This window comes from Mya arenaria, chromosome 12 (assembly GCF_026914265.1).
Source record: "Mya arenaria isolate MELC-2E11 chromosome 12, ASM2691426v1".
In the NCBI taxonomy this organism is placed as follows: Eukaryota; Metazoa; Mollusca; class Bivalvia; order Myida; family Myidae; genus Mya; species Mya arenaria.
In genome coordinates this window covers 27,399,970-27,422,947 of record NC_069133.1, presented here as the reverse complement: position 1 = coordinate 27,422,947, position 22,978 = coordinate 27,399,970, and the positions used below count along the sequence as shown (strand labels likewise).

The following is a 22,978-nucleotide window of genomic DNA, read 5'->3' as shown; positions in this document are numbered from 1 at the left end:
GTGCATAAAAGGTGTCGGGTCAAAAAGGCCCATTACCAGAAAAGCCTGACCCAGAATGTAAATGCATGAATGAATGGATGAATGTATGAGGCTGTCAGACTTTTCAACCCCAAGACTTTTCAACCCCTTTGTCATTTGTGAAATCAAAGACTTTTCAACCCGTTTGTCATTTCAACCCCTAAAAGTGCTAAGACTTTTCAACCCCACCTAAAACAAAGACTTTTCAACCCCTAATAAATGACGACTTTTCAACCCCTTAATTTCTCACCTTTTTAATAAAATAACTACAGCAGTAAACAATTTATTTTGAATTTTCTTTTAAAAATCAAGAAAATATTAAGAAGAAAAATATAACAGAGAGAAAATATGTAATACATACAAAATATACATACTTGAAACACATGATTATACAATAATTGATTAAATATTTACATTGAAATAAATAAAAAATATGCTCGACTGTCCATTTAGCTATTTAGTCGCTTAGCCATAAATCTTCCCTCTCCCCTGAGGAAATCCTCACACAATATATCATGTGCATGCTACTGCTCCCAATAATAATTGAAACAGCATTTGTTTTTGTTTTAGTTTTTTGAAAAACTTTTTTTAAACATTTTGTCAATCAATAAAACAGACAATAAAATGAGTTGAACTTCAAATAAAATTCTTCATAATATTTCAAAATATCTAGATTTAGCAGACGAAGTTAAAGAAATACAAAAGTATACATTGAGTTCAAAGTTGTAAGAAATGTATTATAGATTGAGTTTCAAATGCTTTTAAATTACGAATAGAATAACATATAATTATAATTTAATATGTCAAGCCAAGATGAAACACTTTAACACAGAGAATAAACATTATGCCAATTATCAAAACTCTCGGGAAGAGAATAAACGTTTTTTCATCACTAAGTGCTAAATGCTTTTAAAATGTGTTGATAAAATGTTACATAAGTGTAACATAAGATTTTATTAATGTTTTTTTTTATTTCTCAGATTAAAACAAAATCAAGACATTCTATTATAAAGTGGTATATATGTAAAAAAATGCTATAAGCATTGTTTTGTCTTTTCATAAATGCAATTAAAGAATGGAATGAAGGTCGCACATTCATTAATGGGCAACATATGTGACATGGTCATAAATTCCTAAGGGATTAAGGGGCTTCATAACACCTTTAATTGAGGTTAAAGTAACTTGAAAGTGACAGTTAATTAAGGTTGTAATACCCTGATGGCCATCATTTCAAACAATGAGCAGCTTGATAAATTTTGTGTATGATTTTCTGGATATAAAACCAAACAAAAAATATATTTTATTTATTTATACCCCAAATATCAGAATTTTTAGATAATACATTATCAAGAACTAAAATCAAACTACTGAAATAGCAATATGGTACTACAAAAAATGTTTCGACTGTTGAACTTTGTACATAATATATGTGAATTCGCTGAAATATATAATACCCTTTTAGAATAATGCAACAATTGTTTGGGGTAACCAGGCATCAAAATCTTACTTTACTGTACCATTGTTAATGTTCGGAATATTTTAGCATATTGAAAAACACTAACCTTTAGTGCTTAGTAAATCAAGGCAAAGCCTTTATAAATTTCATCCAATACTTTGTGGAGAAAATTGTAACAAATAAGACAAACAAATCTTTAATTGTATTTCAATAACAATTTGCTGAGTTTCTTTGCAAAAAACAATGAAAAAGACAACACCTGGCTAACAAAAATAAAAGTTGTTGAAAAGTCTTTGACATAGGGGTTGAAAAGTCTTCAAATTGGCCATTAAAATAGTTCAACTAGGGGTTGCAAAGTCTTTGATTTAGGGGTTGAAAAGTCCAAACAGGTAGGGGTTGAAAAGTCTTTAAAATAGGGGTTGAAGAGTCTAAGGGTTGAAAAGTCTTCGTTTTGAGAAGGGGTTGAAATGTCTTGGGGTTGAAAAATCCTGCTCCCAATGTATGATATGGTGAATGAATGAATGATTTGCAATGAAAGAGAGACAAACTAATCATGCAATTCAATAAAAATTATATTTTATTATTTTTTTTCTCTTAATTTTGCGCTCTATAATGTATGGCGTTTACTTTTAGTCTTGCTATTAATAAAGCTACTACTACTGCTACTGCTACTGCTACTGCTTCAGTAGTAGTAGTAGTAGTAGTCCAAATAATTGTACGTTGACGGATTTTTTTTAGATTTTTGATATGGCAAATCCTTCACGTACAAATTGTTTAGTATCAAAAGTGGGTAGTTGTTCCGATCAGGTTTCCGGGTTAAAGCATATTGCGTCTATAAAATATAATAAAAACAAGAAATATTACCAGATAATGTTATTTTATATTAGTTCCGTACACAAAAAATAAATATCCAAGAGATTGGAAGAATCCCGTATAACACGTCTATTATTTTAGACTACTACTACTACTACTACTACTAAGTACTACTGCTGCTACTACTACTACTACTACTACTACTACTACTGCTGCTGCTGCTGCTGCTGCTGCTGCTGCTGCTGCTGCTGCTGCTGCTGCTGCTGCTGCTGCTGCTGCTGCTTCTTCTTCTTCTACTACTACTACTACTACTACTACTACTACTACTACTACTACTACTACTACTACTACTACTACTACTACTACCTGCTTTTAGCAGGACCCTGTCCGTTGCTATAAAAGCTGTTGTACATTGTGACCAAAATACATCTTACCCTTATTTATTTTTAAGTGTAACGAGTACTTCTAGGGCGGACACATTTTACAACAATTTCTTTTTCTTTCGGCTAAAAAGATATAATTTGAAACTGAAAGTAGAACGGAAAAGTTGGACAGGTTTTATTTATTTTCTTGTATTTTTTGTTACTGATAACTGTAGAAGTATTTTGCTATAACGATTTTTGTCAATTTTATTTGAAAAATAATAAGAAAAATATAGCTTAATCCACAGGAATTAGTCTCGTTCCCATCACAAAATACATTTTATTTGATTGATTGAATTTTAAAAGTGAAAGAACATCAACGTAGTACAGTATGAGAGCAGTCTGAGGGCGTTTATGTTGATACCAAACCAGTTTCAGTTTTGGTTTTAATGGTTTTAGCAGTTTCGAAACTGGTTTTGATAGTTTTGCTTGAAGTAACAAATGCAAGGTTTTGTGTACAGTTTCAACAACATGGCGGAGCTACTGCATGTAACCATAATATCTAATTACTAATATTACCTTTTTCATTAAGCTCATTTGCCCCGCCTGTAAGGCATTGTTTAGTCCATATAAACAGCTGCTTCAGAGTCTTTGACGATTTTTGTTGGCGACTCTACGCTTAGGGAACAAAATGAATATCCAAATGTTAAAAAAAGTTCCCTATTCGCGCATTATTGGGGCTGGGTATTAGTATATAAAAGATTTAGTTTCAACAAACATGGTTGATCACTTTCCGCCATGTTGTTGGCAAAGTAAACTAGCTTTAGGATGGAACGAACTGATGAAACTGCCTATAGTACGGGTCTCCATAGTTTCAAAAACCAGTTTCGGTTTTCGTTAAAAAAATGATAAAACTCGTTTTGGTTTTATTTGAAACTGAAACAACAAATACACAGTTCGTGAAACCGATATAAAACCGAAACCAGTTTATTACCAACAAAATCGCCCTTATTAGTCCCAACTGTAGTGTATTTTTGTTTGACTCTTTTTACAATTTTTGGCACAGTATTTGCAGACTTGTCTATACTCACTGTCGTTAATTCAATGGTGATTGCCGAGCAACGATTTAAAAGCTCTGCCATTACCATTGGTCCTGCTTTTTTTCGTTATCAAAAGCTATTCAAAGTTAAAATTGATATCACACACTTTATTGAACCTTTGGCTTAATGTTTCTTCAGAAAAAACTTAAATGACAGTTTCTGAACTTTATTTATTACAGAAACGCATGTAAAAATTATGTATGGATGTCAAAGTATAAAATAATGCTAGGTAAGGCTTAGTGAGGCACAAGTTTGATCACTAGTTTGACTCACCCGAGAGGTGGGCAACAGATAGTGTACATATATATGATTTTAAATTTAGTCAGTAATGCACAATGAACATGTTCTGTAATTGCACAATGAACATGTTCTGTAATGAAAGAATCCATATATTTTCAGTGTAACCATGGAAACCATCAATAAGCCATCAGCCTTGCCCCCAGACTGGACTGACGACATGAAAATGACCGTCATGTTTTCACCTTTCCGAGACAAAAACCTCAATCCAAAGTCATGGGATCAGAAGATTAAGTTCTGGTCAGAACTGATTGTGGAAGAGTGCAAGCAGTCCCAGCAGGCTCTGATAAACGTGCAGCAACTGAGGGAGAAGTTTCGCAGGAAGGAGAAATCTCCATCATGCCTGGATACCGTGCTCCAGGAGATGCTCAAGTAGGGAAAAGCTTTTTTTTATTCTTATATAAATAATGTTTTCAGCTGAAAAGCATGAAGAAAGGTGCGTGATCGATATAACTGAAGAAATAAGATTATACATTCATTTTGTAGCCTCTTATTGTGTGCGAAACATGACAGACACATAAGGACACATTACTTTGTCCATTATCATCCTTTTCTCATTCTTATTTTGACAAATTTTTAGCGACTTTGTTCAATTAGTCTTCAAACATGGTGTGCACATTAATGATAAATCAGAAGATGACCCATTTAAATTTTGGGGTGTATAGGTCAAGGTCATGGTGACCTTTACTAAAAGTATTTAGCATATTTGTGGAATTCTACTAGTCATTAATAAACACATTTTTTTGCAATTTCAAACTTGAACTGTTGCAGTAAGGGCCAGGTGAAGAAGTTGTCTGACCTGACTGTGGAGGGCAGTGATGGCTGGTTGTCATGGGGATACAACAGACTCGTGAAGAAACCAGTCGGCTGGAGTCTCAAATGGTTGTCACGGGAACAAGAACAAAAGCAGCCTCCTGAAACATACGTCATTATGGATGTCATTAAGGTCTGTAAATACATGTAGCTCTCTCAGCATTTGCAAGATGGATTTTGTCAAGGTTAGTTTATAATAATTTGTTTTAGCTGGATTGTGACAAAAGCTAACAGCTTATATAATCACGCTTGAGTCCATTTCCTGGGTAAAAACTAGTCCTGGTGTCATTCTGAGAGGCAGTTAGAAGCTATCTCTGTTGGGGATTGAACTGACAACCTATTAGGTGAAAGGCAGACACCTATACCACTGGATCACTCTCAAACTCAAATAATAATGATGGTACAATGCTAGAGTGTTTTCTTTTTTTCCGTCTACATTAACTCCCATACCAGAACAGTTGACCATGCTATAACTATTGTGTGGATAAGTAACAATTGATGCTTTTTACTTACACACACCTTGGTAATTGAATTTTGTTCTTGGCATTTCTGTACAAAACAGTTACTTCACCGAATTCAGTTGTGATTGAAAGTATACACTGAAAGCTACCGTGAATAATTTCACTAACTCTAGCTGTGTGTGCAGTTACTGGTATTTTATATTGATGCTGGTAGAAAAGATTCATTTTGTTACTGTTTCATCACAGATCAGTAAAAATGTACAATTGTAAACTTCCAGGGGGGAGTTTGAAAAAGATAAGTATTTAAACTTTAAGTGAGTAAACTCATTATATGTTAGGAATTATTATAACTACATATTACTTCTATATTGTCACATTATTCATAACAGAGAAAGGCGGAAGAGCTGGTAGAAAGACGCCATCGGCTGAGTGAGGCGCGTGTCTCTGGGATCGTGGAGTACGACACATTGCAGGCAGAGCAAACAGACCTGTGCCCCACCTCCATGGAGTTTAATCTTGTTATGAGACAGCTAGAGGCCAGTAAACAGGTGGTCATACAGACGCAAGAGGATGGTAATAAGGTGAGGAAATGGTAGTGCTCTTTCGGATGGACAGTTCCAGTTTTCATGACCAATCTTATGCCCTTAAAAGACTAAATTATTTTCATTTGCTTAGTCAAATGCTCCCGAACAAAATCAATGCACTCTATCAGTACCCAGGTTAGTCAGCATGTTAGCCAGGGTAATTATGGATCAAGTGCGATAGCGCATGGTTGATAATTTTTTATGGCAGTATAATTTGTATTACTTATTGTAATATTATCATAAAGGTAGGAACTGTCCATAATCATAGCATAAGTTGACTTGACTTTAGGTTGGTTATGTATTAACAAATACGAAAATAGTGTGCTTAACTTGATCCTGTTAAAAAGGACTTAAAATTATGAGAAATTGGGGCAAGCTTATTTGATCTTTAATATGTCAACATTAAATTGAGAAGTCCATATTAGATAAGCCAGGGACGTTTTTCTTCTCAAACTACATAACTTCATGAAGCAAAGCTGATAAAGTTCTGTGAAAGCTGATCTTAAACTTGTATCGAGGTTATTTGACAATTTGGGAAATTTTGGAGATAAACTTCAAATTCTTTATTTGAAATAATGTCTATAAAATATACCATAAATTTCTATCATCAACCAAGATTGCAGTTATTAAACTTCATTTGCAACAATTTACAAACATTTTCAACAACATTTGTTCTTTATATGGTAGAATTTCGAGCTCATCCCAAACAATCCTTGTACATGTATATAAAATAACATGATTAGTACCCTTACCATGGCATCTTTCTTTACAGATTGTAAAGTTCATAGAAAAAGAAGCACAGAAAAAAAAGATAGATGAGCAGGACTTGCATATACACAGGTAAGCAGATATCAACACTTGACTTGCATATGCACAGGTAAGCAGATATCAACACTTGACTTGCATATGCACAGGTAAGCAGATATCAACACTTGACTTGCATATGCACAGGTAAGCAGATATCAACACTTGACTTGCATATGCACAGGTAAGCAGATATCAACACTTGACTTGCATATGCACAGGTAAGCAGATATCAACACTTGACTTGCATATGCACAGGTAAGCAGATATCAACACTTGACTTGCATATGCACAGGTAAGCAGATATCAACACTTGACTTGCATATACACAGGTAAGCAGATATCAACACTTGACTTGCATATATACACAGGTAAGCAGATATCAACACTTGACTTGCATATACACAGGTAAGCAGATATGAACACTTGACTTGCATATACACAGGTAAGCAAATGTGAACACTTGACTTGCATATATACACAGGTAAGCAGATATCAACACTTGACTTGCATATACACAGATAAGTAGATATCAACACTTGACTTGCATATACACAGGTAAGCAGATATCAACACTTGACTTACAGTAACACTACCTGGCAAAATCCCTTGACTTTAGATGTTTTGTTTTTTCGATCCAAGAGAAAAGTTTGGATATTAAGTTTTTTAACCATTTGTGTTGATAACAATTGAAAACATAGTCTATTTATTTAATACTCAATATTCTGAAATGTCATGGTAAGTTTTCGTGTCATGCTTTGCTGTTTTGACTGAATGTAAAACACAAACACAAAAAACAACACTTGTCCCATCCCTACCTAGCATTTTTGAGATCATTTGCTGTTAATTCAGATGATAAACAAATAGGCCTTAAGGATATCAACATGAAACTGGATATATATATATTACCACTGACAGAATGAGTATGGGTTGCAAATTGCATTGCTCTTGTCAATTTTTTTTATGCCCCCAAAGGTGGGCATATTAAAATCGCACCGTCCATCCGTCCGTCCGTCCGGCTCTGAACATTTCCTTTGTATGGACAGATTTTAAAATAACTTGCCACATGTGTTCCACATACCAAGACGACGTGTGGCGTGCAAGACTCGTGTCCCTACCTCAAAGGTCAAGGTCACACTTAGTGTTTATTCACAATGGAGTGCTGCATATAAGGATATAGAGTATAGGTTGTGGTGTCCGGGCTGTAACTTTCTCTTGTATGGACAGATTTTAAAATAACTTGCCACATGTGTACCACATACCAAGACGACGTGTCGCGTGCAAGACCCGTGTCCCTACCTCAAAGGTCAAGGTCACACTTAGTGTTTATTCACAATGGAGTGCTGCATATAAGGACATAGAGTACAGGTTGTCGTGTCCGGGCTGTAACTTTCCCTTGTATGGACAGATTTTAAAATAACTTGCCACATGTGTTCCACATACCAAGACGACGTGTCGCGTGCAAGACCCGTGTCCCTACCTCAAAGGTCAAGGTCACACTTAGTGTTTATTCACAATGGAAAGCTGCATATAAGGACATAGAGTATAGGTTGTCGTGTCCGGGCTGTAACTTTCTCTTGTATGGACAGATTTTAAAATAACTTGCCACATGTGTTCCACATACCAAGACGACGTGTCGTGTGCAAGACCCGTGTCCCTACCTCAAAGGTCAAGGTCACACATAGTGTTTATTCACAATGGTGTGCTGCATATAAGGACATAGAGTATAGGTTGTCGTGTCCGGGCTGTAACTTTCCCTTGTATGGACAGATTTAAAAAAAACTTGACACATGTGTTCCACATACCAAGACGACGTGTCGCGTGCAAGACCCGTGTCCCTTCCTCAAAGGTCAAGGTCACACTTAGTGTTTATTCACAATGGAGTGCTGCATATAAGGACATAGAGTATAGGTTGTCGTGTCCGGGCTGTTACTTTCCCTTGTATGGACAGATTTTAAAATCACTTGCTACATGTGTTCCACATACGAAGACAACGTGTCGTGTGCAAGACCCATGTCCCTACCTCTAAGGTGAAAGATACACTAAGTGTTTATTCACAAGGGAATTCTGAATATAAGGACATAACAGTGTAGGTTGTCAAGTATGGGTGGTATTTTTTATGTTCAGAGGCATTTTAAAATAACTTGCCATATGTATTTGACACGTAAAGGCAAGATAAACTTTTCATGTACTGACCTTGTTCGTAGGTCAATGTCACATTCGGGGGCATTCGTCACATACTGTGACAGCTCTTGTTTGTTGAATTATACACGGAAGTCAACTAAAAAACAACAGTGAAGCTTTGTCTTCCACTTGTGGTGTTACTAATTAGTTTAGTGACTGAAGTTGAGATGATTGAGAGAAATCAATGCCCATTATATCTCATGTGTATTCTTCTTTCTATATTTCAGGATTCAAAAAGCTCATGATGATTTAAAAAGTAAAATAGAAACATTGTTGACAGAGACAAAAAGGTAACATACATTTATTATACATATATATGCATGTTTCTTGTTGTGGTTCAGACACAACAGAGATGTAGTTACTGAAATATTACAGCTTCATTTTAAGCTCATCTGCCGTTTCAAAAAAAGTATTGTCATAGCCTTGATCGCTGTGCTGCTGAACTGGTGTCATTATAACTTGGTACACATGTGCAAAAGGCATCAGTTGAGCAAGGCCCATAATTCTGGCTTAAGTAATAGTCTAGTTATGTCCCTTGTTCGACTAATGAGAAAATGAGCGTTTACATTGAATGACGCTCTTGTTTAATCATGTTCAGCAGTTTTAAATACGTTCAAATAATAAGTTCAAAATGTAGGGGATAACATTTTAAAATATTTGTCCGTCCATATAATGAGAGAACTTCTCCTATGCAAACAAACAGATAAATTTGTGCCATTGTGGTGAACTTTCTTAAAAGATTTGTTTGTTTCAGGCTTGCGGCTGAAGCTATTGCATATAAACAGAAAGGCATGACAAAATTGGTGAGATTTATTATTACTTTTGAAAGTGAATTTTACATCAACACCTCAATAGTTGTTATTGTCAAAGATGATGCAAATCATCATGCTTTTATATTTGTTTTGCTTCGTGGAGTAAACTATAATGTTGTTTCAGGATTTGAATTGTGTCTAAAGTTGGGTACATATATAACGTTTTACAGTACAATATTTTAAACCGACATAAAGTGATTGAGTTATTAAGTATTTTCATGTGTTTAATGTTTTTTTATAATCAGTAGTTTACAATTTAATATTTGAAGCATGTCACAAAATTGTAATTCACTTAATACTATTTGTTTATTTGATGCAGAGAAATTCAAAAGTATTGCAACTTTAGTTTTTCTGTATAACACCTCAAATGTAAAATGTTAATGACTACTGCTTGTTGGATATACTGCCTGACTTGTGAATTGATTCAGTCTACTATTTCCGTAGGCAATGAGCTGCATGCGTAAGCGTCGTTTGGGGCTGTCCCGGGTTGACAAGTTGACAGGTTCCATGGATACACTTGACAACATTCTCCACCGCATCAAGGAGGCAGAAAGCAATGAAATGGTCTGTATGGGAAACGGCTACATTTTTACTGTTCAGATTTTATATTTTCAAGCACATAAAAATGTCAATCAATATATATACTTTTAGCATTTAATTTCATGATCTTTAAAATAGCTTTCCATGTACATTTTTCTTTTGTTCCAAAAAAGTAGTAATGGAACATAATTGTTATTATGCAGATCATTTTCTGAATGATCTCTGATGTATAGAATGAATATACAATGTATTATGTCTTTAGTGTGAAAATGGCACTGACAAATACAAAGTAAATATTTTTAAATGCTAGTATTGAAATGTAAAGCGATTTTTTTTTAAATGTGTCAGAAATACTTGGGATAAGATAATGTCAGAGCAAATATGACAATGGGTGTTATCCCTTATAATCACTTTCATATTTAAATGATCAAATTATATATCTGTGAATATCTCTGTGTTCAGGTGCTGAAAGCTATCGAGGGTGGTACAAAGGCTCTACAAGGTCTCAACTCGCGCACCAGCGCCGACGATGTCTCCTCCGTCATGGACAACCTGGCTGATGTACGTACAAACAGTATTTCAATAGCTGGCAGATTAAACAGCCACTGTGTTCATATTATATCATATATTAACTGTTTCTGTGTTTCTTGAAATGTTGAGATTTAGGTATCATTTCTTGCAGTAGTGGAGACAATATCTGACAAATTTATGATCCAATCATGATGAAACTTGGACAGTGTTTGTTGGCATAATACCTTGGTCAAGTTCAATCACTTGATAATTTGACTCAATAACCTTTAAGTTAAGCCTCTTTAGTAGGTTTACATCTTGTGCAGAGAATAACCTAGATGCATCTTTTTTCATTAAAAAAATGTACTGGGGTAGGTTTATATATTGGTGCAGAGAATAACCTAGATGCCTCTTTTCCATTAAAAAGTAGTACCAGAGTAGGTTTATATATTGTGCAGAGAATAACGTAGATGTCTCTTTTCCATTAAAAAGTAGTACCGGAGTAGGTTTATATATTGTGCAGAGAATAACCTAGGTATTTATAATCCAAACATAATGAAATTGACAGTGTTTTGGGGCAAAATTACTCAGTCAAGATTGATTTAACTCTTGGAGTTTTTTTAAAAAAGTAAGTTTATATGTTTTGCAGACAATAACAGAATATTTTATTACCTGATCATGATGAATCTTGATGGCATGGTTGTATGTGGGCATAATATCTATGTCAAGTTAAGTAGTGAGATAATTCGCCCCAGCTATAACAGAGTTATACCCTTTTTATAGTAAAATATACTTGGTTTATTACTTTTGCAGATAATATATAATAACTTATTTTTTTATTACCCAATCATGATTAAACTTAGTGACAGTGTTTTTAGGCATAATGTCTTGACCAAGTTTGATCATTGGATTAATCACTAAAGTAACATCCTTTATGTACCTTTTACACTGGAAAACAGTTGGTTTACTTCAGCTTTGTGGTTTACTTTAGTGTTGTTGTTTACTTAGGTATTGACATAATTTATAATAATGCATATATATAATAAGCAGAGAAACTTCACAAGTATGTCTTACCTTTTACACTACAAATAAGGTCTATATTGATTTGCACTCCAAACAGGCACCACATCCAATTTTGCAGAACTCTAGTTTTTAATCAATGGTAATATGTACATCATGTATCACATAAAACTTGCCAAATCTGCATAGTTTTAGTTTTAACCCATATTACATCACAGGGCTCATATTTTGATGTATATTTTCAAAATTTACAGGCGACTCAGACCCAAGAAGAGATCCTGATGGAGCTAAGCACAGCATCATATATAGACGAACCCTCTCAGGAGGAATTGGAGGAGGAGCTGTCAATCATTCTGCAGGATGACACGCCTCCACGGCAACAGAACACTCCCACTAGGCTACAGGACACGCCTACTGGATTGCCAGACACACCCACTGGGTTACCTGATGTACCTAGTGGATTTAGAACGGATCGTGGCCATGTGGATGGAAGTTTCAAGGATAGTGGCAGTTTGTCAGATCTAAACAAGATGCTAGATGGTATTTATATTAATCTATATGTCTTTGAGCTATCTTTTTTGTAAGTGTAAAAAATTAAAGAGATGAACTAGTCCATCAACAATTTTAACTTTTCAATTTTATTTTTTTAAGAAAATATTTAACTGTGTCTTTGCAATACATTTAAAATCTTGAATGTTTATTATGCATATTCTTATGTCTCCAAAATTACAAATAATCTTTTAATTTTAAAAGAGGTTTGAACTATGGTATAATTATAGCTTTGGTGTTGGCGTTGTTATCTTAAGTGCATAATCTTTAATCTTGGGTTATGTTTTCACTGCCCTTGAACTTAACTATAAACCATTGAAGACATTTAGTTCAAGTTTGATACACATGTTGCCTGAGACAATATGCACATGGGTAGCAAGCCCAGTAACTCTGGCTTTAATCAGTGTTAAGTTATGACCCTTTTTCTATTGAAAAAAAACAACAAAAACAGATGAGCATTGGCTTTGGCTCAGTGGCTCTCTTGTTTATTCTAAAGACAGGTTATTAATCACTATTACTCTTTTTCATCTAAATATAATCAACAATATATGAGTTATTCATATTGAGCTGTTTCTTTGCAATTCATTTAAATACTTGAATCATTTAAGTACTTGAATGTTTGTAATTGCACATTTTTATGTCTCCAAAAATTCAATTAATCTTTTAATTTAAAAAGAGGTTTGAATTATGGTATTATTATAAACTTTGGGTTTTTAATAAGATTAGTCATAGTGATATTGGCCTGTATCTACTGAAGATATCAAAATGCTTTACATGTTTGTTTCAAGACCTCCAGCTACCGGATGTTCCAACAACTTCACCATCAGCAACCAAACACACAGACAGACAGGCACTCACCTCCTAGCACTCTGACAGACAGACAGGTGCTCACCTCCTAGCACAAAGGGACATGTACATTCTCGACTGATGCTCTCTGTGTGCAATAAGGTCTACATATAATGCAGTTGGAAGTTGATAAATAAGTGAACTGTAATTAATATGTTTGACAGTACCAAGAACAATATAAATACACATATATACATGTATGCTGATAATGATAATGGTTCTAAATCATTGTTTTGCCATAAAAGGTAGTTTTTAAAAGCTTTTCCCCACTTGTTTGAATACTGATTATGATTCACATTTTTGTATAGTCTGCAAAGCATGGCTTACACATAATATTGGCTTTGTCTGTCACCGTCCATGTTGTTATCACACTTTTGTTTCTGATCAAGAACTTTTTTTAAAGAATTGGTGAAGTCTTCAAACTTGTTATGCACACTGGCCATGGTTAGTATATGACCCCTTTTGATTTTGGGGTCAATTGATTTGTCGTGGTGACCTTTACTAGAAAACTTACAGGCCTTCTGGTATATAGCTTTTTAAAGGCTTGATGTTAAACTTGGTATAAACATTGGCCATGGCCATGAGATGACATTTTTTTGAAATTGGGGTCAATAGGTCAAAGTTCAAGTTCAGTGGTATTTGTGTTAAATTACAGGCTTTCCTAGAGGGCGACACAGCTGATTAGCAAACTTCTGGTTGTATTGATTCTTTTAAATATGTATGTCCTAAGAGCAATTTTTCTAAAAAAAACACCTTTATTTTTAAATCACATGTATACATGAATTACTTTGTATGTAAAAGGAACTCAAACTGTCAAAAATTATCTACCTGTATATTGATCAGTTCATATGTGGAAAATGAAGTTCAGTGGTATTTGTGTTAAATTACAGGCTTTCCTAGAGGGCGACACAGCTGATTAGCGAACTTCTGGTTGTATCGATTCTTTTAAATATGTATGTCCTAAGAGCAATTTTTCTAAAAAAAACCACCTTTATTTTTAAATCACATGTATACATGAAAAGACACATGCATTACTTTGTATGTAAAAGGAACTCAATCTGTGATGTCAAAAATTATCTACCTGTATATTGATCAGTTCATATGTGGAATGAAATTATTGTTCTGTGTATATAAAGTCTTATTTCAAATAAATTATATTGATTTCACAGTCTTGATTTTTTCAAAGATGAAATGCTAGGCCAAATGTTTATTAAATATAACACACACTATATATGTATTGAAGTCACATAAGCTGTGCTGCATTGAAGTTATCAAATATAAACCATTTCATCAAAATTGGATTGCTATCAATCAACATCTTTTCTGCTGGACCACAGGCAATATATCTGTTTTGTAATATGGTAAACAAAATTCATGATTATATCAGATTAATATGTCAACATTGCAGTAGAAGTTGTCATCATTCAAATGTTAGTATATTACCAGTTAAGTGAGAATTCTTCAGTTATCTTCTCTGTCATCCTTCATCATTAGTAAGAAGCATTTAAGGACCTTTACGCCACCAGTAAACGGTTTCAATATTTGCGAATATGAACAAAGGGAACAAATCCCAATGTATCACTTTGAACATAAACACACCATGATAAAGATTTGTATTGCATGCATGTTAAGGGAATGTTCGATTGAATGCAAGCAATGTGAACTCTACTGGTGATAGGACTAAAATAATGCTTTTTAGACTCTACCACAGCTCTACTGCTTTTAAAAAAAAAATGATAAAAGACCAATTTTCTTTCCCTTATCAATGTTGGCTTAAAACACTGATAGAGGCCATGTTATGAAAAGCCCTATAGTATATCACTGGAGTGTTGGTGCAAAAAACAGCTTGCCATATCACTTGACACTTTGACTAATTTAATTGCTAGGTAACGAGTATGTGCTGTTCGATACTTCATTAATGGTGGAGAAGACTGACCCTCTACTTTTATTTCAGCACATCTTCTGTTGAATACCGATTAAAATGCTTCCCATAAAATGATCAAAATTACCAACACTGGCATAAATTAAAATATTTGATTTAATATTTAAATGTGTTAAAGCTGCACTCTCACAGATTGAACGTTTTGACAACTTTTTTTATTTTTTGTCTTGGAACAATTTTTGCGAAAATCCATGGAAACCAGTTATACAAGACTGCTGACAAGAATAAGGTAGCAGATTTTTATATTTAAGTTCAAAAATTGATGTTTTATGCATTTTTCTTAAACCGTTAGTAATTAAATAAATTGTACAGTATGAAAGCTTATCAAAATGAGGTTATCTAGCAAACCATTTATAAATGGTACTGTTGCAGAATAGGGGAAACTATCGCGTTGAAACTTTTGTCTGTCAATAATGAAAAGTGTTGTCTGCTGCCGATAAATCTGCATCACTTAACGCTGTACAGATTATGCACCGTGCAACATTGATGAATTGATGTGTCAAATATTATTATCAATATTATTATATGAGTTCAAGTTGCATATAGCCATATTTGCTTTAAGGTAAGGCAGATATCGTCTCTATTTTATTCCTTTTTTTGGTTCAGTTTATTTTAGAAGATAATTGGTATATGTTGACATAGTCTCAATAATGAGCATTCATGGATACATGTTATTTTATTATTAAAAATAAAACCATATTTTTTGTGTTTACCACAACAACCTTGATCTATGTCTTCTCCAATAATATATCATGTTCTTTAGCAATAGAAAGAGTTGACAGTTCACGTTAATTGTATTGTATTGTACCAGTCAATTGTAACCACGCCCCGAGGTTCGGGGGTATTCCGGAGATAGCCGGTGAAATGTGCCGTGTTTTTACCTTTCAGGTGGCCCTGCAGTGCCGGGTGAATGTGGTGGTTTTGTCTTCGCACAAAATATAGCGGGGAATGGGCCAAACCTAAGGTCCCTTGGGTGCAGGGGCATTTGGCGGGGATTTTACCATCAGTTCATTCCCTCTGGGCGGGGATTTTAGCCTGTGTTGCTGGATCGAAATTCAAAGTCCGCACTATTCCCCGGACCTTGGGGGCCGTGGTTACAATTGACTGGTGCATAAGTACACTGATATTATAAACATGGGGTGGTAAACTCGAGTCAACTCGGCCCAATTACCTTTTCGGCCTGGTCAATTTTGGTCTACTTTTTTATCATTATTCTTATACTTATTATTCTTATTTCTATCATTAATAAATAAAACCCAAAGTATGTATATTAATGTATATAATAGATGACATTGATGCTGTATAGAATATTAACAGACATGTTAATTCTTCAAGAGACAAAATGGACTCGGAAAGAAAGAAAAATATGTTTCAAAATAATTATTTCCTTACTAATTTACTATAACAAGTATGGGTGATCACAAGTCCACAACAATACAAAATGTTCATCACATTCTGACGCCATCAATCCTACCAAAATATCAGTCTGTCATGTCCTATTGATTTCAATATAATAATCATGTGATACATGCAATTTTGGCATCCCTGTCCCTTGATTTTTGCCAAGTTACCGTCTCAGTATTGAAGTGACATTCTATTCCTGACATGTGGCAATACATTATCATTTATGACACTGCAATTGAAGTAACACTGCACTTGAAGTAGCTTAGCAACAGTCCTGTTCATAAACAGATCAGAACTTTATAAGGAGTTTATAAGACTTATATATTTGTTCATCGCCTGAATACATATAATTACAAAAATAAATGTTTTCAAAAAGAAAAACACTACTTCCTTACCTGTTTAACCAGTTCTGTGCTGCCATTGCTGGCACAAGTCGCAGTCCATAGCCTGTTGAAGTTGCCTTTACAACTTCATTCATAAACATATAATAGAAGGATACATGAGAATAATTAAACATATAATATAACGCAATAAATGACGGAATACTTTCATGTAAATGAGTTTTTAATGAATCCTAACGATTTTTTAAACACATTTATATATTGCTCTCCCCTTTTTCTCAATTCCCTATGTGATTTTATATCTTTTCAATATTAAAAGTGTGTTAAAGTAAAACTTTTCTAAGACAATATAATTAGTTCTAATAAATTTATAAACATCATTAATATCCTTTGAAATTTTCAATTGTCAAAGGTGTTTTCGGCGTTTACTTTTAACACTCTAACACATTAACAGCTCTAAATAATCCGTAAATTAGGTGTAAACAACATATATAATACCAATCAGCATTCCGTAGGCAGGCTTCCTTGCAAAACTAGGCCAATTTGGACCATGCCGAAAAGGTAATTGGGCCGTTAACCCGACTACGTAATCATACATGCACATTGTGCTTTTGCATGGACAATATACAAGTTCTATGCTTTTGGTAACATAGACATTAAATATTATATCTTAAACAGTAGTTGATCTTTATTGTGTATTTCAATCCAATAGATTTTGACAAAGTCTTTTATTCTTCAGGCGTCAAAATGGAATCATTGGAGTCTGGAAGGCAGTTTAGCAAGAAACATGATGGGACACCTTGGAGGCTGTTCTTTTCTACAACATGTGCCCTGGTGGGACCCTTGTCGTTTGGCTATGTGATAGGGTACAGTTCCCCTGCTATACCACAGCTGGAGGAACAGCAGCTACTGACGGGGACAGAGAGCGGATGGTTTGGCTCTCTCATGACAGTTGGGGCCTTGCTTGGTGGACCTCTAGGAGGATGGAATCTGGAAAAGTGTGGACGAAGAGCCACCATGAAGATGGCTGCTGTTCCATTCTTCCTTGGATGGATCGCTATGCTGTCGGCTACGGGGCCAGAAGCACTGTTTTTGGGAAGATTTCTATGTGGCCTGGGCTCAGGACTTGTGACTGTTTGTGTGCCGGTGTATGTTGCAGAAATCTCAACAAGTGCCCTACGAGGAACTCTTGGAGCAGGTGTTCAGCTGTCAATAACTATTGGTATTCTTGCGGCTTATGCATCTGGATTATCGCTGACATGGTCTAACATGGCCGTCGTAGGACTGGTTCTGTCAATAGTGCAGTTGGTGGCATCATTCTTAGTGCCAGAAACACCAAGGTGGCTATTGATGAATAGCACAAAGGTAGAAGCAGTCAGGGCATTGCAGCAGCTAAGACACCAGCATGCTGATTGTGAGGATGAGTGTCGAGACATTGAAGAAGGCTTGGACACAAAGGAGACCTTCTCTTGGTCCGAGTTTAAAAAACCTGAGCTGTCAAAACCATTAATGATTTCTGTAATTATTATGATTTTTCAACAGTTCAGTGGAATAAATGCAGTGATGTTCTACACTGTATCCATCTTCAAAAATGCTGGACTGGAAAATAGTGAAATGGCAACAGTACTAATAGGAGCAGTTCAGGTGGTAGGAACATTTGTTGCCTGCATGTTAATGGATAAAATGGGAAGACGCAAGCTACTGATTACTGCAGGCTCTGTCATGAGCATTTCTTGTTTCCTGTTCAGCTGGTATTACTACAAAGTGAACACTGGATCCAGTGCATCCAGTATGGGGATGCTGGCTGTCACCTCTTTGGTTTTGTACATCATTGGCTTCTCTTTGGGCTGGGGGCCAATTCCCATGCTGATCATGTCAGAAATATTTCCCTCCAGAGTCAGGGGAGCAGCGAGTGCCATTGCAATATTCACAAACTGGTCTTGTGCATTCATCGTAACTAAAGAATTTCTGATGATCCAGGACTGGCTGGGCCCAGCTATCACGTTCTCCCTGTTTGCCTGCTCTTGCATGTTCAGTGTGCTGTACGTCTGGAAGAAGGTGCCAGAGACCAAGGGCAAATCACTGGAGGATATTGAACTGTTTTTCTTGGGCAAGAGTATGATGCATGTTTAAACCTCTTAATACAAGCATTTTTGGCATATAAATACAATACTAATTGTTTTTCTGTTTCTTGGGTTAGATCGAACATGGTACTACTGTTGTTATTGATCATATGCTTGTGCTTTTCACATACATGTACACATAACTTCTTATGCAATAATCTTTTGTAGTTTGCTTAAAGCTTTGATGCTTTATGTCAAATTTACAACTTTTAATTTAATCCTAATCCGAACAGTTTTAAATGTCAGCCTTAAAATTCAAATAAAACTGAATGACTTGTAAATTCTGGCTGTAAAATGGCATCATATTATTATTACTTAATTTACCAGCACATCATGTCTTCTGCATCATGGTTGAAAGTTAATTTCTTACAGGCCTTTTTCTACCCATTTTTGTGAAAAAGACCGTAGACATTTTGGTAAAATAAGCGTTGCGAAATATACCAGAAAATATAATTGCTTTACATAAAAAATTGAGAAAATTACAGTTAAATCAAGCTTTTCTGTCACCTGAAAATGAGGAAATTATTAAAATATTAGTTTCTTTTCCCTTTCAAAAGACCTCAAATGGCTGAAATATCAATCTGTTTGAGTGTAAATATCTAATAAATAAATCATGACAGTTAATATTGCATACTGATCTCTGAACGTGATGAAAAACAACGATTTCTGTATTCAATATTCCCCAAAGCCTATATATCAAACAATTTATTAGAATGTTGAATGAACAATCACAGATAAAGACTTTCATGAAAAAAATATAATAATTTAATTTTATTCATTTTTAGCTCTACTGGCCAAAGGCCAGAAGAGCTTATGCAATGATATTAATGTGTACGTAGTATGCGAGTCTGTGCGTCTGTAAACAATTTCTTGTTAACACGATACAGTCTTCAGTTTTGATTGTATCTCGATGAAACTTGTATGTTGTATTTAGATATCAATTAGAGCTTGATTCCTTTCCAAAACCAGCCATATCCGCCCATGCATGCCTAGATTATGGGTCTTGAAAGTTTTTAATTTTTAATACTACAGAAATTTTTACCATAAGTACAGTTTTGAAAGCATTTTTTTTTGTCTGATGACCTTTACTTGGCACATATTAAAATAGTTCATGCAACTAATCTGCTTACAATACTTTCTGGGCTCAGATGTTGAACGTGCAACATTTTCAGGTAACCTAAACACAAAACGTGAACTATATGTCTGTTGCCTTTTACCCATACATACATGCGAGCTGGATTAAAAATGACCACAAGAGCCATGCCAGTAAAGCATAGGCCCTTATGGGCCTCTTGTTTTACTTTTGATTTGGATTTTTATCTCCAGATTGGGAAAAATATCATATATTTTGCTAGGGTAATGGGTCCGACCCATGAGAATTATAGAAAAAGGCCTTACTTACTCAGGCCTTACATGATTTGGTCGACAAAAATTCAATGCTGGTTAATCAGAGTCTAGTGTATATTTCAATTTGAAGAAAAGGAAAGAATAAAATACCTGGTAAAAAGAGGTAGCAGTATTTTTTCTGTTTCAGTCACTGGAATTGTTATGTGATTAATGAGAGTAATGTTTTTAAATCGTTTACATTGATCAGTACTTGATTAAATTGTTTATGATTCTATGTACATAATACATTTTATTTTCTGTTTTTCAATCTATATATATAAATATATATATTAGAGGTTATTTTGTTATAAGGAAAATTATTGTATAATATTGTATTAATTATAAATCTTGTTACTTTGTTTTTGCATTCTGAATTCTCTTAAAATGTAATCATGATTCGTTCTGTGGTTTAATAATATTTCCATCTGCGTATGTTAAATATTTGGTGCATTGTAAGTGACATTGTTTTGTAAAGAGGATAACACTCTGTGGTTTTTCATTTGAATGTTACTGTTATTAACAGTTTTCTTTTCTGGGTTATACTTAACCATCACAATGTTGATTGGTGAATTACATGTGCGTTTTAGTGTATTTCATTATCATTATATTGCATAATAATAATAATAATAATAATAATAATAATAATAATGATCATCTTCGATAATCATTGGTGAGTAACTTGGTTCTTGTTACAAGATTAATTTATTAATGGTTAAAAGTATACTTTAACAGAAATGAGTGGACTTAGATCGTCGCAGACACTCCCAACTAGTAAATGCATACTAATACCCTTTAACAAACTTTAGACTTAAGTGTTTTAAATTATAGTTTGTTTCTGTTTGAATCAATAATTCACCTGATTCACATAATTCTAGGCTGTACATCTGGTTTAAAAATTACTGCCATCCCATTGGACAAAACAGTAATAGAGGTGTTATCAAGTACATTATAACAATTTTACTTATTTATTCTTTGTGTTTTAATTCTTTAACCATATTTTCATTCCATATTTAATTATAACATTGTGGTTTGCACATTTCTTATGTACAATATGGGAATAAAAGAATCTCATGAGCTCTTGTTTGTTTATCGTGCTTGTTTGAGGAGAAAAAGGGACAGATCGGTTTGCAAAGGTTTGTCACTTTGTCAGATGGTCTGTTGTTAGACCAAGTCTTCTCAACAAAAGTCAAAAACAGTTTGTTCTAGGACCATGAAACTTCAATGGTAGGTTGCCTTTGAGTAGAAGACCCCTGTTGTGCTGAAGGTCATGGCTTATATTTTTTTAAATCTAACATGAACAATAACTTATTAAAGAACTTAGGATCATGAAATTTCACAAGTAGGTTGCCCTTGACTAGATGACAACTGTTGCTTTGGAGTCTGAGTAAGTCAAAGTTAAAGGTCACCAGGCACCAATATCATGAAAATACTAAATTAAATCTCAGTCTCAACTCATTTTACCACATAGCATCAAAAGTTATTAAAAGTCATATACCGGTATGTTTTTAAACCTTTTAAAAGCGCATTCTATCATTTAATATGTTGATTAAAACCTTTTGTCAGGGTTCCAAGGAAAAATATTTGACAGACAAAAATGTTCATTTCATGGGTAATAGCAATTGTTCAAGTACGTTTTAGAATTAGTTTTCTTCGAAATATTGACAAATCTTTTTTTTATAAGAGAAAGTATGTTTTCAAAAATATAAAAAAATGCAAGATTTTGAATCATTCTATGCTCATTATGAGGTAAAATGGGTTGCGATTGAAGTTGAGATTTGACTGGAGTATTTTTGTGATACTGGGACCAGGGCATGTGGGTATGAGGTATCCATGCCTAATGTAGGGTAAAGGGTTTCCAGTCCAAAGTCATCAATATTCATTTCAACAATAATACAGTCTGAAGTTAAAAACTCAATCCGGATATCGGGACAAATTCTGAACTTGAGAACCCCTGTAGTATTAGGTATTCCCATTGAGCACAGACAAGTGCTGTGCGGGGAGCTCCGCGCGGCGGCCAAACCGACCCGAGTGTGTGCGTGCGCTGATGCGATCATCAGCGCGCGCTCGCGCCGGGCACCGGGGACGCCGCCATGCCGGGGCTCCCCTTTTATTTTTGCACAAGTGCCAGGCTCGCAGCTGCTTCGCTCGTTCGGGCGTGGAAGGATCTTTTCATATTCTGATTTTCAAGGAGTCTAGTGTAATAGTTTGCAGTTATGATGACTATTCTGTCACAGATGGCACTGTTGATTAAGTGAGATCAGTTTCATCTGAATTTTAGCTTCATGAGTTGATCAAGCACTTTTAGTGCAGTATATACATGTTTGATTGCAAAAATAGACAAACGTTTATATTATGAATGTAAAACTAAATCATTGATAATAACGCTTCATGGTGTTACTTAACAGTTGATTTTTATCATAGAATAGCGACAATATACACAAGTACTGGAAAATAAAACTCGATGATAAAAAGTAGAACGTGTTGCACTGAATTATGAAGTTAAAAAGTTTGTCGATTTGGTGAGTGACACACATCTTGATAATGGTTGATTTATGGACCTAACATGAAATCGAAACACAACAGATTGGACAGACAGATGGACTTTTCCTATTC

The 22,978-nt window shown here is 34.7% G+C and overlaps 2 protein-coding genes across 3 annotated transcripts; both read left to right on the top strand.

The window, feature by feature from the left end:
• Positions 1 to 2,796: 2,796 nt before the first annotated feature.
• LOC128212429 (charged multivesicular body protein 7-like) lies at positions 2,797 to 14,335 on the top strand. Its single transcript, XM_052917890.1, has 11 exons — positions 2,797 to 2,842; positions 4,149 to 4,418; positions 4,818 to 4,992; positions 5,710 to 5,901; positions 6,677 to 6,744; positions 9,120 to 9,182; positions 9,647 to 9,695; positions 10,149 to 10,268; positions 10,707 to 10,805; positions 12,029 to 12,314; positions 13,112 to 14,335. Exons 2-11 carry the CDS (start codon positions 4,156 to 4,158, stop codon positions 13,186 to 13,188), a joined length of 1,392 nt encoding a protein of 463 aa, XP_052773850.1. The 5' UTR covers positions 2,797 to 2,842; positions 4,149 to 4,155; the 3' UTR covers positions 13,189 to 14,335.
• Positions 14,336 to 15,560: 1,225 nt separating this feature from the next.
• Positions 15,561 to 21,439, top strand: LOC128212235 (solute carrier family 2, facilitated glucose transporter member 8-like). Of its 2 annotated transcripts, XM_052917580.1 has the most exons (3): positions 15,582 to 15,673; positions 16,000 to 16,218; positions 17,596 to 21,439. In XM_052917580.1, the coding sequence occupies exon 3, from the start codon at positions 17,604 to 17,606 to the stop codon at positions 18,987 to 18,989; it is 1,386 nt and encodes a 461-aa protein (XP_052773540.1). In that variant the 5' UTR covers positions 15,582 to 15,673; positions 16,000 to 16,218; positions 17,596 to 17,603; the 3' UTR covers positions 18,990 to 21,439. The 2 variants fall into 2 exon arrangements, with proteins under 2 accessions (XP_052773541.1, XP_052773540.1); XM_052917581.1 differs by lacking the exon at positions 16,000 to 16,218 and having other exon boundaries at positions 15,561 to 15,673.
• The last annotated feature ends 1,539 nt before the right edge of the window (positions 21,440 to 22,978 follow it).